This window comes from Rhinatrema bivittatum, chromosome 5, assembly GCF_901001135.1.
Source record: "Rhinatrema bivittatum chromosome 5, aRhiBiv1.1, whole genome shotgun sequence".
Lineage (NCBI taxonomy): Eukaryota > Metazoa > Chordata > Amphibia > Gymnophiona > Rhinatrematidae > Rhinatrema > Rhinatrema bivittatum.
Genome location: NC_042619.1, coordinates 269,214,137 through 269,230,445, shown reverse-complemented (window position 1 = coordinate 269,230,445; position 16,309 = coordinate 269,214,137). Strand labels below are relative to the sequence as shown.

General features: G+C 44.0%; 1 protein-coding gene across 2 annotated transcripts in view; it reads left to right on the top strand.

Moving 5' to 3' along the window:
* Positions 1-16,309, top strand: part of GMCL1 (germ cell-less 1, spermatogenesis associated) — a 138,217-nt gene that overhangs the window by 110,742 nt on the left and 11,166 nt on the right. For both annotated transcript variants that reach the window (XM_029604009.1, XM_029604010.1), the window contains 3 exons: positions 8,780-8,855; positions 10,188-10,333; positions 11,664-11,751. In XM_029604009.1, the coding sequence (XP_029459869.1) occupies positions 8,780-8,855; positions 10,188-10,333; positions 11,664-11,751 (310 nt within the window). The remainder of the gene's footprint in view (positions 1-8,779; positions 8,856-10,187; positions 10,334-11,663; positions 11,752-16,309) is intronic.

The following is a 16,309-nucleotide window of genomic DNA, read 5'->3' as shown; positions in this document are numbered from 1 at the left end:
GGGATGGAGGGTGGGTTAGTTGGGGGAGAAGGGTTGGAAGGGGAAAATCTAGAGAGTAGGGTGGAAATTTTTCTTTGGAAGTAGCTGGCCAGTTCTTCACATTTTGCCGCAGCCTCTGCATCTGGAATGGTAGGAGGGGTAGGGGTGGTAAGGCTAGCGACATAGGAGAAAAGGACATCTGCTTCTGAAGATAGCAGTAAGGGATCCTGTGGTTTCTTAGAAAATCCTGAGAGAATCGAGTAGAGAAATATGAAAGACATTGTGAATCTTGAGTGAGGAGGGCAGCTGTAGTCAGTAGGTAACGCGACCCAGACAGCGGAGCACCGGAAAGGGGCCAATGTATCTAGGGGCAAAGTGGGCAGAAGGCAGCTTGAGCTGAATAAATTTGGTACTGAGCCATACCTTAATCCCCAGGCTGGAACTGGGGTGCTGCACGATAATGGGCATTAAAGGCCTTCTTCAATCTGGGCAGCTTGCTTAAGCAGCTGATGGGTATTTTGCCACAGTTGATGCAATTCTTGGGCAGTAGCTTGCGCTACTGGGGAGGCCACTGAGAGCGGGAGCAGAAGTGGAGGCAAAGGTTGGCGCCCATAGACCACCTGGAAGGGCGACGGACCAGTGGAAGTGGATAGATGGGAATTTAATGCGAACTCCGCCCAAGGAAGGAGGCCGGCCCAGTCGTCCTGCCGGAAAATCATGTAGGCTCACAAGAATTGCTTTAGAGTTCTATTGGTCCTCTCTGTTTGGCCATTGGCTTGAGGGTGGTAAGCTAAGGTGAAGTCTAAGGAAATATTAAACTTCTTGCAAAGAGATTTCCATAAGAGTGCGGTGAATTGAACCCCACGGTCCGAGAGAATATGCTTGGGAAGACCATGTTGCTGGAACACATGCCGAAAGAACAATTTAGCCAGCTGGGGCGCCATAGGAAGACTAGGTAGAGCCACAAAGTGCGCCATCTTAGAGAAGCAATCAACAATGACCCATATGGTGTTATTCCTTTTGGAGATGGGTAAATCCACACTAAAGTCTGTAGCGATATGGGTCCAGGGTTCGCTCGGAATGGGAAGTGGCTGTGAGTCCCCATGGTCTTCCTGCTGGAGGCTTATGACGGGCACATGTAGGGCAGGATTCGACATATGCTTGGATATCCTTCCGAATAGTAGGCCACCAGTAGTACCGTTGCAGAGTGGAAAGAGTCCTGGACTGACCTGGATGTCTAGAGGTCAAAGAGTCGTGAGCCCATTGCAAAACCTTCCATCTTAGTGGGTGAGGGATCACTGTCTTCCCCGGTGGTACTGGGAAGGTGGCAGACAAAATTACCATAGCAGGGTCTATTATATGCCTAGGGGTATCAGGAACATCCTCAGTGTCAAAGGACCTGGAGAGGGCGTAGGCATGAGCATTCTTATTGGCTGGGCGATAACGCAGTATGAAATTGAATCGAGTAAAGAAGAGGGACCAGCGGACCTGGCGATGGTTTAAATGCTGAGCATGATGTAGATTCTCGAGATTTTTATGATCCGTGTATGCGGTAACATGGTGTTGTGCACCTTTGAGCCAGGGTTGATGGCTAACAATTCTTTATCCCCGATGGCGTAATTACGTTCCGCTGGCGAGAAGCGTCGGGGGAAAAAAAGAACAGGGGTGCAGAGTGTGAGTAGTGGAGTATTGACTCAGTACAGCTCCTACTCCAACATCGGAGGCATCGACCTCAACCACAAACGGATGGCAGAGACAAGGTTCCTTCAGGAAGGCGAACTTGAGGTCCTGAAAGGTGGTCATAGCTTCGGGTGACCACTGGGAGGGGTTGGCCCCCTTGTGAGTCATGGGTGTGAGTGGTGCGGTCAGCGTGGAATAATGGTGGATAAAAGAGCAATAGTAATTGGCGAAGCCAAGGAATCTCTGGAGAGCCTTAAGGCCTGTGGATTGAGGCCAATCACGGACGCTCTAATTTTTGAGGATCCATTCGAAACCCCTGACTAGACACCAATTAGCCCAGGAAAGGAACGGTCTCTTGTTCGAAGAAGCACTTTTCAAGCTTGGCAAAAAGTTGATTATCTCACAGCCACTGGAGGACACGAGAGACGTTCTGGCGGTGGCTAGGCAGGCCAGGAACCCTGCTCGCTCCCAGAGAGGTGACGCCCAGGCCAAGGCCTTACCAGTCAAAAGGGCCAGAATGTATGTAGTCTTGGTGATCACATCTGGGAAGTAAGATGGTTGCAGACAGAAGTGCATATTGCACTGATTCAAGAAACCCCTGCACAGGAGAGGGTTTCCTGAAAAGTGTGGGGGCACCAGCAAGGGCACAGTCAGCCGAGGAGCCAGTGCAGAGGTGGAGGTATTGAGCTTGATAGATGTTGTAGTAGCTGTCACAGTACCGTCTAGACGAGAGCTCAGGTTGTCTATGGCAGCTGCCAGAGACTCCAATAATTTCTGTTGTTCGCTGATCCTTTGTGCCAGGCCAGGAATGGCCTGGAGGGCCGAGACCTCTGTCAGGGCCATGGACTTGGCAATCTTTTATGGTTTGTGGGTATGTGGACCCTTGGCCCAAGGTATGACTTGTTACCACCTGTGGGGAGGAGTCCCACATGCCCACACTGTCGGGAGGCGAGGTCAGGCACGGCAAGGAGCTCTGGGTGAGACTGTGGAGAGGTCTTGAGGAGTCAGGAGGAATTCCCCGGTAGACAAGCAGGCGGTAGATAATAACTTTACTGAGACCCCCGAGGGGAAAGGCGCTAGGCAGGCTGTAGAGTGGGAAGGCTTGAGACTGGTGTGCAGGAGGTATACCGGAGAGCCACCCCCAAGGGGCGGAGCTGTGGAGCAAGGGAGGTGCAGCTGTAGTGACACAGGCCAACCTGAAGAGCAGGGAAGCCCGAGACCAGACTCGATGACGTAGGTAGAAACTCGAGGAGCAGGGAAGGACAGTCAGTCTCTGTATGATAGAGAAGCACAGCCCTGAGGAGCGGGGAAGTGCTGGCAGTCCAACACAGCACGTAAGCGCGACCCCGAGGAGCGGGGAGGCACAGACAGTCAAAGTGAAGCACAAGGACACTGCCCCGAGGAGCGGGCCAGTGCTGAGAGTCTCTTGAAAAGGAAGAGGATGCAGCCCTGAGGAGCGGGGATACACTAAACTCCCGAGTGGTAAAAGTGTTCCAGAGGGCAGCCCCAAGGAGTGGGGAGCCTTGCAGAGTAGGACTTCAGGAAGCGCAGGGGCCAGCCTGAGGAGCAGAGGAGGCCAGGAGACAAGGTCCCCGTAGAGAGCGCCCACTGGCCCCCGAGGAGCGGGTACCGGACAGAGACCAAAGTCCAACGGAGTCCAGTAGCGTAGCCACCGGAACATGAAACAGGAGCTAGTAGAGACGAATGGAACTTATTGCCAAGTCGGCTAGCTGAGGGCGAAGGTGGAGCTTAAGTACCTTGATCCGATGACATCATCAAACAGGGACGCCCCCGAGGTTCCCGCTGAAGAGGCTTCAAAGAAGGGCCCGGTGACGTGCGCGTGCGCCTAGGAAGGCCCAGAGACGACTTAGATGGCGGCGTTTCGGCCTCCACGAGGAGCCATGGGGAACGTGGTGGTAGAGATTGGCCTGAGGAGCTGCGAGCAGACCCAGGGAGGGCTGGAGAACAGTGCAGGATGTAAGTAAACGCAGTCGCAGCCATCTGCGACCGATGGACATAACACTCATGCTTCAATAACTTGGTTAGTCTTTAAGGTGCCATCCGACTCCTATCATTTTTTTTCTCATCTCTAGTGATTCTCCTCAAGTTCATACAAAGTCCTTACACCATAACCCAACTTTCTCCCTGGAGATAGATAGGAGTCCATTCTTACTTAATGACACGTCATCTTCTCCCAATCCTTTCAAAATGAAAAGCTGCTCTCCTCAAACCAGAACCTCTGAAGTACTCAGTAACATACAAAAAACCTGACGAGGTAGGAAGTGAGGAAAAAGAACTTCTCCTCTGACAACTAAAAGTTTCCAAAAACACAGATAAATCTACAGGGATAGGGCACTCTGTCTCCTTTCTTGTCCCAAGTCTCAGTATAGAGAGACCCTAGAGCAGGGGTCGGGAACCCATGGCTCGTGAGCCAGATATGGCTCTTTTGATGGCTGCATCTGGCTCACAGACAAATCTACTAAATCAGTGTCGCCACACTTTCCAGTCCCCTGCTGACCCAGCTGCTCCCTCGTCCTCCGCCCGGGCTTAAAATGCTGTCAGCCCGGGCGGAACGCGGCAGAATAGCTGGAGTCGGCGGCACCGGCATGCTCTCTTCTTCCCGCCTCCCCCTCCCCCGCGGCCTGGAAGAGGAAGTGGTGAGCATCGGGTGCGTGCGCGGGAAAGAAGAGACCACACTAGTGTGGTCAGCGTCGGTCCGACGAAAAGAAGACTGTGCAGCGTGGCTCAGAGGAAAATAAAGAAGAGCTTCAACCGCGGCCGATGGGACTCCTCCTCCGCGAGGGCTGAAAATGAAGGAGGTTAGCATTGGGAGGAGGCTGCTGCTGCCGCTAGTTCCCGGGGTGGGGGAGAGAGAGTGAATGAGCGAGCAAGCATGTGTGTTTGAGATCCTGTGTGTGTATATGTGAGAGTGAGATAGCATGTATGTGAATGATTGAGAGCCTGTATATGTGAAAGAGAGTATGTCTGTGATTGAGAGCCTGCCTGTGAAAGAGAGAGCATGAATGTAAGTTTACGATTGGGAACCTGTATGTGTAAGTTTGTGATTGAAAACCTGTTTGTGTGAAAGAGTATGTGTGTATGATTGAGATCCTTTGTATGTGAGAGAGATCATGTGTATGTATGTTTAAGAGCCTGTGTGTATAAGTAAGAGAGAGAGCATGTGTGTCTGTGTGTGATTGAGAGCTGGTTTAGGTGATGGAGCATGTGAGTATGTGATTGAGAGCCTGTGTGTAAATGAGAGAAAGAGAGGACATGTTTATAAGCATGTGAATGAGAGTCTGTGTGTGAGAGAAAAAGACAGCATGTATTTTTGTGATTGAAAGTCTGTGTGTGTGTGTGTGTGTGTAAGTGTGAAAAGATAGACAGCATGTGTGTAAATCTGTAATTAAGAGCCTATATAAGTGAGAGAGAAAAGCATGTGTATATGTGAGTGACTGAGAGCATGTGTGTATAGGTGTGTAATTGAGAGCCAGTGTGAGAGAGAGCGCTGGTATGTGACTGAAAGAGGAGAAAGTTCCAAGCAAACCACCCCTCCTCCTGCTAATTCAAAATAATCTCAGGACACCTGGATATCAAACATTCCCAGGTATGCAGAGCAAAAACGTTTTTGTATCCTTATTATTTTTCATTACTGGGTCTTTGTGTCTGCTATTTTGAAATATTTTGTTGGTATCTGGAAATTTTTTATATGAGTTTTTAATTATTGGATATTCCACTCATCAGCTGTTTCGAAATATGTTCTTTTTGTTAGTACAGTTTTACTGCTGATGATTTTATATTTCTTGATTTGTTTTATAAGGATGGGTGATGTTTCTTTTTTCCTTTGTTACACTGCATACAGAGACTCTGGCTTGTTGCAGTTTCCAATTCAGTTTTTTCTTCATGCTTCTAGTTATGCGTTTTGGTCTCTTTATTCTATGTTAGGTGAGGGTCAGCACGTGATTCAGGTGAGGTTTTCTGCTGGCGTGTAGTTTCTGTGTAGGACTCTATAGCAGCCTGACTTGGTCCGTTTTCCTAATAGGAGATGTATTGGTGTCTTAAGGCCTGGTGTAATATTTTCAGAGACTTATTGTACTTTAAAAGTGTGATCTTACATAAAATGCACACATTTACTTGTATTTAGTTTTAAACATATTGTATGGCTCTCATGGAATTACATTTTAAAATATGTGGCGTTCATGGCTCTCTCAGCCAAAAAGGTTCCTGACCCCTGCCCTAGAGGCATAGCCCAGAAAATAATCAAAATGGAATATGCTGCCCATAAAAAGGAATCCAAACTAGAATCCAATTAAGAATCCACACCCTACCATGGTGGCAGGGGATTATAAAGAGTCTGAGCACACCATTTGCTTCTCCCCCATGGAGTGCCACACCCAGATCTCTGTACCTACCCAGAATTCTGGTTCAGTCCTTCTGGTAAGGAACCCAAAAAGCTCCTTACATTCAGACATAGTATTGTACATTTTAATAGGGGTTTGTTATTGTTCTGCTGAGAATAACTATTCTCTTCTTTGGTGGGAAATAGGGCATTTTGCTTTATTCTAAAAAAACTGGTTATATTATTCTTGCCAATACAACTTACAAAGCATAGACAGTTTATGGATGAAGTAATTATTTGTATTTGTGGGGATGGCATAGGTTGTAGTTAGCATCTTTTATGGTCTGTTTTTCGTCTAGTGTTTTACATTTGATATTTTGTCATGAATGGATTAGGGAATTTCCAGCAGATTTCAACAGAAGGCGTTAAATGTTCGTGTTTTATCTTGCCTATCAAGTTAACCCGATGGGGCTTAATGATTAGATTGTAATGTCCTATATTTCTGTTAATAGCTTTGTCTTTTACCCAGGTTAACCTTGACAGTCTTTGGCAGTCCAGATTTCTACTACATTTTGTCCGTTGTCATGTGGATTTAAAAAAATTGATCCCTATAATACAGTAAAGTGTGCTGTAAGAAAACTAGGATTAGATCGACCAGGGTTAATAAGGGTCAATTGGCAACAATGATTTACTTTTATGGAAATTTCAGACTAGTTTAGTATATTCTAAAGGTAAAGATGTAATAACATGAAACTTGTTAGCTATATCTGTATTGTGCACTTGTGGAAAACTCTTGAACACAGTGTTGGTGTTTCCAGTGAAGCCTGTAAGCAAGAGTCATCCATGTATGATTCTGGTCTAAAATAGTTTTGAGGTAGCAGCCATTTTATATGTCTTGAGACAGAAAGCAGATGGCCACACCATAGCCTTGATGAATAGCACCTCATTATGTCTCAAGATTTCCTAAAGTGGCTTCTGTTTTAAATCATGTTAAGAGATTTTTAAAAATGCTTTTCTTTCTGAATTATAGTTTAATTTTTTTCCCACTTCCTCAGATCTGTGGTCTGATGCATTCCTACAGATGATGATTCCGTCAAATTATTGTATTATGTGTCCTCATAGGTGGGCAGCTGAAAAGTGCTGGTGACATGGTGTCTGAGCTGGCTTTTACATACAGTATTTAACCTTCATAATTTTTATTTAAAATAATTTTTCTCTGTGATATTCAGGTCTAATAGATTCCCAGTGACCACAAAAATAAAACAAACAAAATTAAAAAAACAAAAAACAGGTAAACTACAAATTAAGTGGAGAAAAAACAAACAAACATGAGGATGATGGGTAAGCAGAGATGTTTTATGTTACCCTGAAAGGAGACAGGGTAGCATTGCTACCCTGTCTCCTTTTTAAATAAAAATTATGAAGGTTAAATACTGTATGTAAAAGCCAGTGCAGACACCATGTCACCAGCACTTTTCAGCTGCCCACCTATGAGGACACATAATACAATAATTTGACGGAATCATCATCTGTAGGAATGCATCAGACTACAGATCTGAGTTCTGGTTATATCATTAACTCTGTAATCTACTTCTGTTGCTGGTTTTATGTCCTCATACTTTGTTGGGATGAAATATGCTTTTCTGTATTTTAACAATAAGGCTAATGATTGCTGAAACTGAGAGGTTGATTAAAACACTTAGGGGTAGATTTTAAAAAGCATTTACTCAAGTAAGTGGGCTTTTCAAAATTGCTACAATATATGCCATTGAATTGTCCATAGGATTTACTCAAGTAAGTGCACTTTACTCGAGTAAATAGCTTTTGAAAATTGCTACGATAGTATGTCACATTTACATGCGTAACTCCTTTGAAAATGACCCCCATATTGTTCTAAATGGAAATAATTTAAATTTTGTCTGGATTTTTGAATGGGTGTTGCCAAACTTTCTTTCAGTTGCAGTTGACATAAATGAGTTTAAAATCCATTTCAATATTTTTGCATTGCACTCAGTTGACTGAAGCACCATTAAAAAAAAGATACATGACAGCAATCTTGCAGTATTTTATGCTTATGCTTTTGTTTTCCTTTTCTGAACTAACCATTAGCTACTTAACTGTCTTCTGGTAAGTGCTTGGACTCTAAGTTTGTGCTTATCAAAGTAAAATAAAACTGATGATAAAATTGTACTAGGAATAAGTATGCTGCTGTGGTTATTGTGAATGATCAAGATGATTGCCAGATACTTGAAATGTCTTAGCATTTATCATACTTGACAGGATGTAAGTTGAAACTTAAAATCTTCTGCTTCCTGTATCAGTTACATCCCATATTAATAAAAAAAAATTGAAAGGCTAAATAGAATTGAGCTTTTCATTGAAGCTAGTTTATAAATACTACTGTAGAAAGGGGATTAAATAGAAAAACAAGGAGGGGACTTACAAAGAAAACACCATTCCCTCAATAAAGTTGATATTTATATGTTGCCTTTCACAGTTTTCTTGTTTCTTTTTGTAAAATGTCTGGCTGCTTTTAATTCTGCAGGAAGAAGTTTGCATGCCCAACTCAATTGTTGGGAGAGCCTGCAGTTTATGTTACTTCTCCTAGCAGAATCCTATTAAATGCAAGGGGTTAACTGGACCTGTTTACTTTGGTGGAAAACTTTCTTTGAGACTCATGCAAGTGTGTTGTCATTGTGTTTGTATGATTTTCTTGTTAGCATTGCTGGTTATTCAGTGTGTATTCTCATGATGAAGAAAGCATATCCCTTCTGTCTATAGGCCCCAGGAAATCAATAAAGAGGAATTTGAAGGGAACAGCATGAGATGCGGTAGAAAACTTGCTAAAGATGGTGATGTAAGTATTAAATGCAGTCTCTTCACTCAAGCTTTAGAGTGCTTAATATTCAGTAGGGTGTGCATTAAACTAAGCCACTCCATGTCCTTGTAAGATAGTCAAAGCTGGGAGCTTTTAGCACTTAGGGGTTGCACTATACAAATGGGCTCAAAAATCACAATTGCAAACACCGTCTATCCATTATCAAAGAATGTGCCCATGTAGAATTCCATTTTCAATTATCTCTCATTTTCTATCCTCAATTGTTTGAGAAAAGCGGGGAGACCCCTTTCAGGGAACAGCATGTTATGTCCTGTCACAAAGCCCATGAAGGTACAATGTTGTTCATGCCAAACCATGGTGCAGTATTGCTTCTGAGAACAGCACCATGCATTTTTCTTATTGCATACCCTCAAAATGGTGACCAGGTCAGGCCATGAGCATATATTATATATATGCTTCTTCTGTGCTGTCTGAGCACCAAACCAACTTCTGTTGGTTTTCATAAAAGTTGATTTTAAAAGCCCTCTGCGCACCAAAGCTGGGAGATACATGTGTGTCTCGGGCTGGCACATGCCGCATGGGTTTTAAGAAGTGCCAGAGTATGTGCGTATCTCCCGGTACATGCACAAATCGAAAAGGCAAAAAGGGGCGGGGAGTCAGCAAAGTCTGGGCTGGACATGGGTCTGAAACATGAAATCTGCGGGTAAGTATTTATGTGCACAAGCGTTTACCGGGTCCCCTACTGCTAACTTTACTTCTGCTATGGATGGCATGTAAGTTTGAAAATGAAAAAAATCAGAGCTCTGTATGCACATACTGCCAACTTTATAACATACGCGCATGTATGCGCGTATGTTATAAAATGGCCATATCCATTGGCGCAGGCCAGCATCCGCATGTACATGTTCGCCCGCGCAGCTGTTTAAAAGTTACCAAGCCCAGGTTTAACATAATCGGTCCCAGGTTTAAAAATAAATACAATTTAAAAATCGTGCAATTTTTTTGGCATGGAACTTGCATTCTTTTTAATGGCTAAGAAACCGGAGATGTGACGCTATAGGATCAAATCTTAATCTTCCTTATTAAAGTTTGCTTAAGGAAGGTACTTGAAAGCTTGCATGTTAAAATGTGTATTTGCCTATTAGAGGTGTCTAATGAGGTTTTAAAGACATTTTACATTTTGTTCACTGTTATTGAAAGAAATGCATGTGTGGGGGAGTCGCTGTTTGACAAATCCATATTGGAGTTTTCAAGGCAATTTCATCCAATAAGAAAAATCCTTCTTACTAGCAGTGTAACTTAATATTAGAATGGATTCTGGTTGAGCTTGGATGTTTTTATCTTTTGTAGTATTGCTGGAGATGGACGGGGTTCAACTTTGGCTTTGATTTGCTTGTCACGTATACCAACCGGTACATCATTTTTAAGCGCAACACGCTAAATCAGCCATGCAGTGGATCAGTCAGTCTGCAGCCACGGAGAAACATTGCATTTCGGTAGGAGAGAACAAGAATTAACAATTCATGGATTAATTTGTATAATGGAAGCAGAAAACTTATGGTGTGCACATAGCAATAGATCAATGAGAGGCTGATACACTAAGCTGTGCACTCTTTTCTACTGGGACTTGTGTGCCAAGGAGCCCAGTAGAAAAGTCGTGAGCATTATTTTCTTACGGGTGACTTTTGCATAAACTAGCTTGCGAAGCCATTTCACACAGTACTTGCAGAATTCATCATTGAGCTGTTTTGTATGATTTTGCTTTGCAACAGCTCGGTAATCAATTCAAATAGTTTAATGTTTAACAAACTATGGGGCCGATGCAGAAAGCGGGCACTGGCTTCAGCGCCCGCTTTCTTAGCGCATGCATGTTTCCTGCAAGGGAGGCGCCATGCAATAAACAAATTAGGGGGTCGCGCTAGCAAGGAGGCGCTAGGGTCGCTAGTGCCTCCTTGCTAACGCGACCCCGCGGTTACTGGCGATCTGCCGGTTATGAACACCGATGCCGATAAACTCGGCGTCGGTTTTCATTACTGCAGCCGGCCGGTTATGAAAACCGAAGCCAAGCATATCGGCGTTCAAAGCGGCTGGCAGAGTTGTTTTTTTTTCTTGTTTTTTTTTTAACTTTAAAAAAAAGTACAGAAAAGCAGTTTTTTCTGCTTTTCTGTACTTCTTTTCAAAGCACTCAGCTATTAACGCCTGCTCCAGGCAGGCGTTAATAGCTGAGTGCTAATAGGCCAATAGGTGCCAATCCCCCTATTGCATTAGGGAGTGGATTAGCGCCTATTTAACCTGCATCGGACAGCAGGTTACAGTGTGCTCGGCTGAGTGTACTGTATTGTATCGGCCCCTATGCATGTAACTTTTCTACTTGCAGAAAGAACCTACTTTGCTTATCAAAAGCAGAAATTGTTTGAGTTAGAGCAAATTACATGAGCTTGCCATTTTTACGTGTGAAACAGACTTTGCAAGAGACTGTGCCATATAATACATTGGCCTCTTAGGATGAGCTACTGTAGCTTCTTTCCCAGAGTATTATGAGATCTCTGTTGTTTTTACTTGGGAAACGAGATCAAGACAGACTAGAAATATGAACCAAAAAGCCAGTTTGGATTACACTGGCCATGGAGTTCTGTGAATACTTGCTACGACCTTCAGTAAATGGAGATGAGCTTTATGTTGCCAGTTTTGTAGCCCTATACAAAATTAGAAGTTCCTTTTTTGTACTTTTATAAATTCCTTTTTAAATAACTGGGTTTGGAAATAGCTTTTCCTTAAAATGCAGCATGTGTGTTGTGATTCTAATTTTATTCCATGCATCCCTAGGTTACGCCTGGCTTCTTTTGACAGCAATGGGAAAGTGATTTGCAGTAGAACAAGTGGATACCAGATTCTGTCACTTGAGAAAGATCAAGTATGTAGATTTTTGTTCTGTTTTCTAATGCAAAAGAAGATAAAAGAACCAATTTAAGAAATGTTTGGGGTTTTTTCATTACGCACAAGGTTTTTTTTGGCCTTAGAGAGTTGACACTCCACCATCATTTTGATAGACAGTAATTAAATTTGGAATAGCAGAGAAAAGTGAATCAGAAGTGCTGATTCAGAATATTCCCCTGATTCTAATGAAATAGCATCTTGGAGGAGCCAGCAAGAGCTTGCACTGCTATCTGAGGACAGATGGTGCACATGGACTGCGGCTGACTATATAACCAGTGTTTTGATGCCATATTCATTTTTGCAGGCTGTGAAACTCATTTTAAATAAACCTCAGTATTTTCCGTTTTCCCAAGGCTGGACTTGGAGAAGCCAGCCAGCCCCCTTTGGGCTTTAATTGCACCACAGCTCTTTTGCTGGCCAGAAGCTTTTTGCTAAGAAGAGTACTTGGCTTTAACTTTTTCCTAATGGTTGTGATTCCTTCCTTACGAAATGCTGAGTCAGATTTACTAATGGGGTCTGATTAACCCGAAGCTTTTCTCTCATTCTTTGTCAATGGGAAAAGACCTGGATGAATCTGGCCCTTTGTGTCTGTGGAAACAATCCTCCAATAGTCATTGTAGTCCAAATAACTTAGAAATGGACAGCAACCTCTGGGCTACAGTGTTTGAACCCCAGTTGTTGTTACCTTATTACAGATGGTTAAACAAAAGCATAAGGAGAGAGAGTAATAGAAACACAGAACATGACAATGGATAAGTACCATAAAGCCCACCTAGTCTGCCCAATTTCATTTACCATAGACCTTCAGTGGATCTTTGGCTTTACTCCTCACATCTTAGCAGCTAGGGATCCTCTGGTAAGATCTGTAGTGTGAATCAAGAGTCTGAAGACACTTTTAACTCTTGTAACTTCTATATCACATGTGGTTTAGATCTGAAGTATTGTAATACAAAGCAAACTTAGTGTGCCTACTGGTCTAATTATTTTGGGTCATTCACACTGGATTTTGGAGGGCTAGATGTAACGGATTTCACAATGAGGGAGAAAATTAAGAAAACAGAGGGATTAATGCTGAGTATAAATGGGGAGGTTATCCCCAATTACATAATTCAGCCACTATCATGTAGTCTAATTGGTATTATTTTGACAATCTGCATGTTTTTTGTCTCCTTTCTTTTAGATGATATAAAAATGTTTAGATTTTTTTTTAGCAGATTTCGTGACCACCAATGTTTTCATCTTAAATGTATGCTATTAAGTTACTGATAAGAATCACGTTATCTTGAGTTTGCTTTTTCTGCATATGATTCCTTTTTCACAAGAAAGTATCTTTTATAAGTATCACCAGTTGTCTTGGAAACATTTTGCAGTTTGTAGTGAACCATGTCATTGATTGTGCCTGAAATGCAGGTACTTTTCTCTCATTCTTCCCCCCCCCCCCCCCCCCAAAGAAAAAAGACTTTCTGTTGGATGGGTTTGACTTCTCTTGCTGGCCAAGGGCTAGAGCGGGGATGTCCTCTTCAAGACTGAACCTTTAGCACTACTGTTGAACCCTAGCAGCAGTTGTCACCAAAGCAGTAGCCATCTGTCTTCCCTCCCTCTCTCCCTAGGCTCAAGAAAGCGGTTTCCACTGCACACCTGACCTCTGTCATGCAGGAAATGTGATTGCCTTAATGTCTCATTTTCATAGTAACCTTTGGCATTTGATTTCTCTATCTGTATATCTGCTCAGTTTTCTTCTTTGAATCACAAAACCCCCCCCCCCCCCCCCATCATTGCCCAGTGAAAACAAGTAGTATTCTCCCTTATTTCCACAGTTAAACAGAGAATATAATCTGAGTTGGGTAATTTATTTTTACTGAACAGTAACGGTAAAAATGTGATTATAATAATAAAAACTAAAAATTGAGCAGATACGTCTTGTGGATGTTGTAGAGCAGAGACATACATAGAGCCCTAGTGTCTCATTTTCACAAGGTCACTCCTGGTAGTGTAGAGTTGTTTTGGTTTATAATTGTAATTTCTTAGCATCCAGGCAGATGAATCAAGAACCCGTGGGTTATGCACCTCTACCCAGCAGATGGAGCAAAACTGACATCACAGTACATATACTCCTGCAGTGACATCAGCCCACCAGTCTTCTCCGTCTCCAGCAGATGGTGGACATGCATCTCCCAACTCAGGATTGCTTTAAGATTTAGGAGAAAAGAAAAAGGAAATTAATTTGCCCTGCTCTCCTGTAGTGATACCTTAAGGTCCCTCCCTCAGTTGAGATTTCCTGAGGTGATTTCCATGGTCCCTCAGATGAGTGCTTTGGTCCGGTAACTGGTTTTTGAGCTGGCATGGACTTAGCTGTGAAAATAAAAAACTGCTGAAAGGCAAGAGGGTGCAGGAAGCCGAGCGCGACAGTGAAGGTATATACCCTCTCCCCCATAGCTAGAGACTGAGCTTGTACTCAGCTAGGATGGGCTGAGTTAAGGTAAAGTTTTAAAATTTCTTGGGAAGAGAAGGGAAGTGAGTAAAGATTTCTCCTCCCACCCCCGGTCTCCATGCTCTGTGAGTGATCTGACAGCTGTTCCCGCCTCCAGTGATGTTCGGGGGTTGGGGGGAAGTCTGTCGGGTTGAGCAGCCCTTGTGGCTAGGCCCTACCCCGAGGCTTGGCTAGTTTGCTGTGTGGTAGGCCGTGGCAGCGCCTTCGCATGCTTTTTGTGCGCCATTTACTGCCCTCTTCAGTTCCGTCAGTTCGCACCTCGTGTGCCTGACTTTGCTGCCTGTTGTGCATTTTGGTTATGCACCTATCTGGGGGCCTAGTTAGGAGCATAGGAGCGCCTACCAGGGCGCACATTTGTGCACGCACATGCCCTTCTTATGCGCATATGCACACATGCACTTGTTTTTACACACATTCCCTGAACATCTTATTGGAGCTCAAGTTGGGCGCTTATTTTGGTACAGTGTTGTGCGCCTTATCTGATGGTGCCTATAGCGAAGAAACCTAAGCGCCTTGCACTGTGTGTGGCGTGTCATATTCAGGCATCTGGACCTGGCGTTCCTTCTAACTTGTGTCAGCGCTGTTTGGAGGTTCAGGGAATTACTGCCCTCTGGTTTTACTAAGCCCGGTTCTTCCCAGACTGGTGTGGGAATGCAAAATAAACTGCCGGAATGGTCGCCTGATCTTGGGGCTCCCCTAACTGGTTTGTCAGCAGGGGAAGTAGTTCAGTGGACTCAGGACACCTGTGCCTGGGTTTTAGCATGGATCCTTCGGCCTTTTCTTGGCTGGAAGTTTTTCAAGGTCTGCAACCTTTTCTTTAGGTGCAGTCCTCTGCCCCGGCCAACCTTATCCAGTCACAGACAGTGAAATCTCGCAGGCGTGGTGCTGTGGGTAAGTGTTGGAGTACACCTAGAACCAATTTTCATGATAGGGATCCAGATGGCACGGATGATGAGACCGATCCTTACTCCCTGGAGGATGGGGAGCTTCCTCCGAGATTGGAACCTTATAGAGCTATGTTGCGATTCTTTCATAGAGTTGAGTTGCTGGATCTCATTTTCCAGACATTGAAGATGCTGGGAGTACCTGGGGCTAAATCCATGTCTAAGTCAAAGAAAAATCCAATTCTGGTTTTCTTGCATAAAGCCTCATGTTTCCTATTATGGAGGCTATTCAAGAATTAATTGATTTTGAATGGGGCACCCCGGAAGCAAATTTTATAGGGGGACAAGTCTTGGATGGGACTGTACCCCCCTGGATCTGGCTGCAAGAGAGCAATTGTGTTTTCCGAATGTGTATGTGCTTGTCTGTGCCGTCACCAAGTGGATGACTATTCCTTTTGAAGGGGGAGCGGCATAGAAGAATTGAGGCTATCCTTAAGCAGGCCTTTGAGGCAATGGCAATGACCTTGCAGATAGCTTCTTGTTGCCAGAGGATGTGGTTAGTGCAGTTAGTATAGCTGTGTTTAACAAAGGATTGGATAAGTTCTTGGAGGATGAGAAGTCCATTACCTGCTATTAATTAAATTGACTTAGATAATAACCACCGCTATTACTAGCAACGGTAACATGGAATAGACTTAGTTTCTGGGTACTTGCCAGGTTCTTATGGCCTGGATTGGCCACTGTTGGAAACAGGATGCTGGGCTTGATGGACCCTTGGTCTGACCCAGTATGGCATGTTCTTATGGTCTTATGTTCTTACCACCTGTGCACCCATCTGCTTTACTGTCTCTCCTAGAGCCATGAAGTCACTTTTGATATGATCTGTGTGGTACTTCACAGTATCGTTCGTGCCAATATGTTTGAGCAGTTTCTGATAGAGATCAGTAGGCTTGAGGATTCTCATCAATATCTTCATAATGTCTTGGATTTTGGCATCTGGCAGACAGCACACTTTCCTGGACAATATGTCTGGTTGGCAGATATATGCCTCCATGCCTCTCAGAAGCAAGCCACTAACTACTACCCTCAGCCTCCTAGCTGCAGTGGTTTCTGTGCCCGCAGTTTTGGGGTTTGCATGTCTTGGTTCCTCTCCATTATGG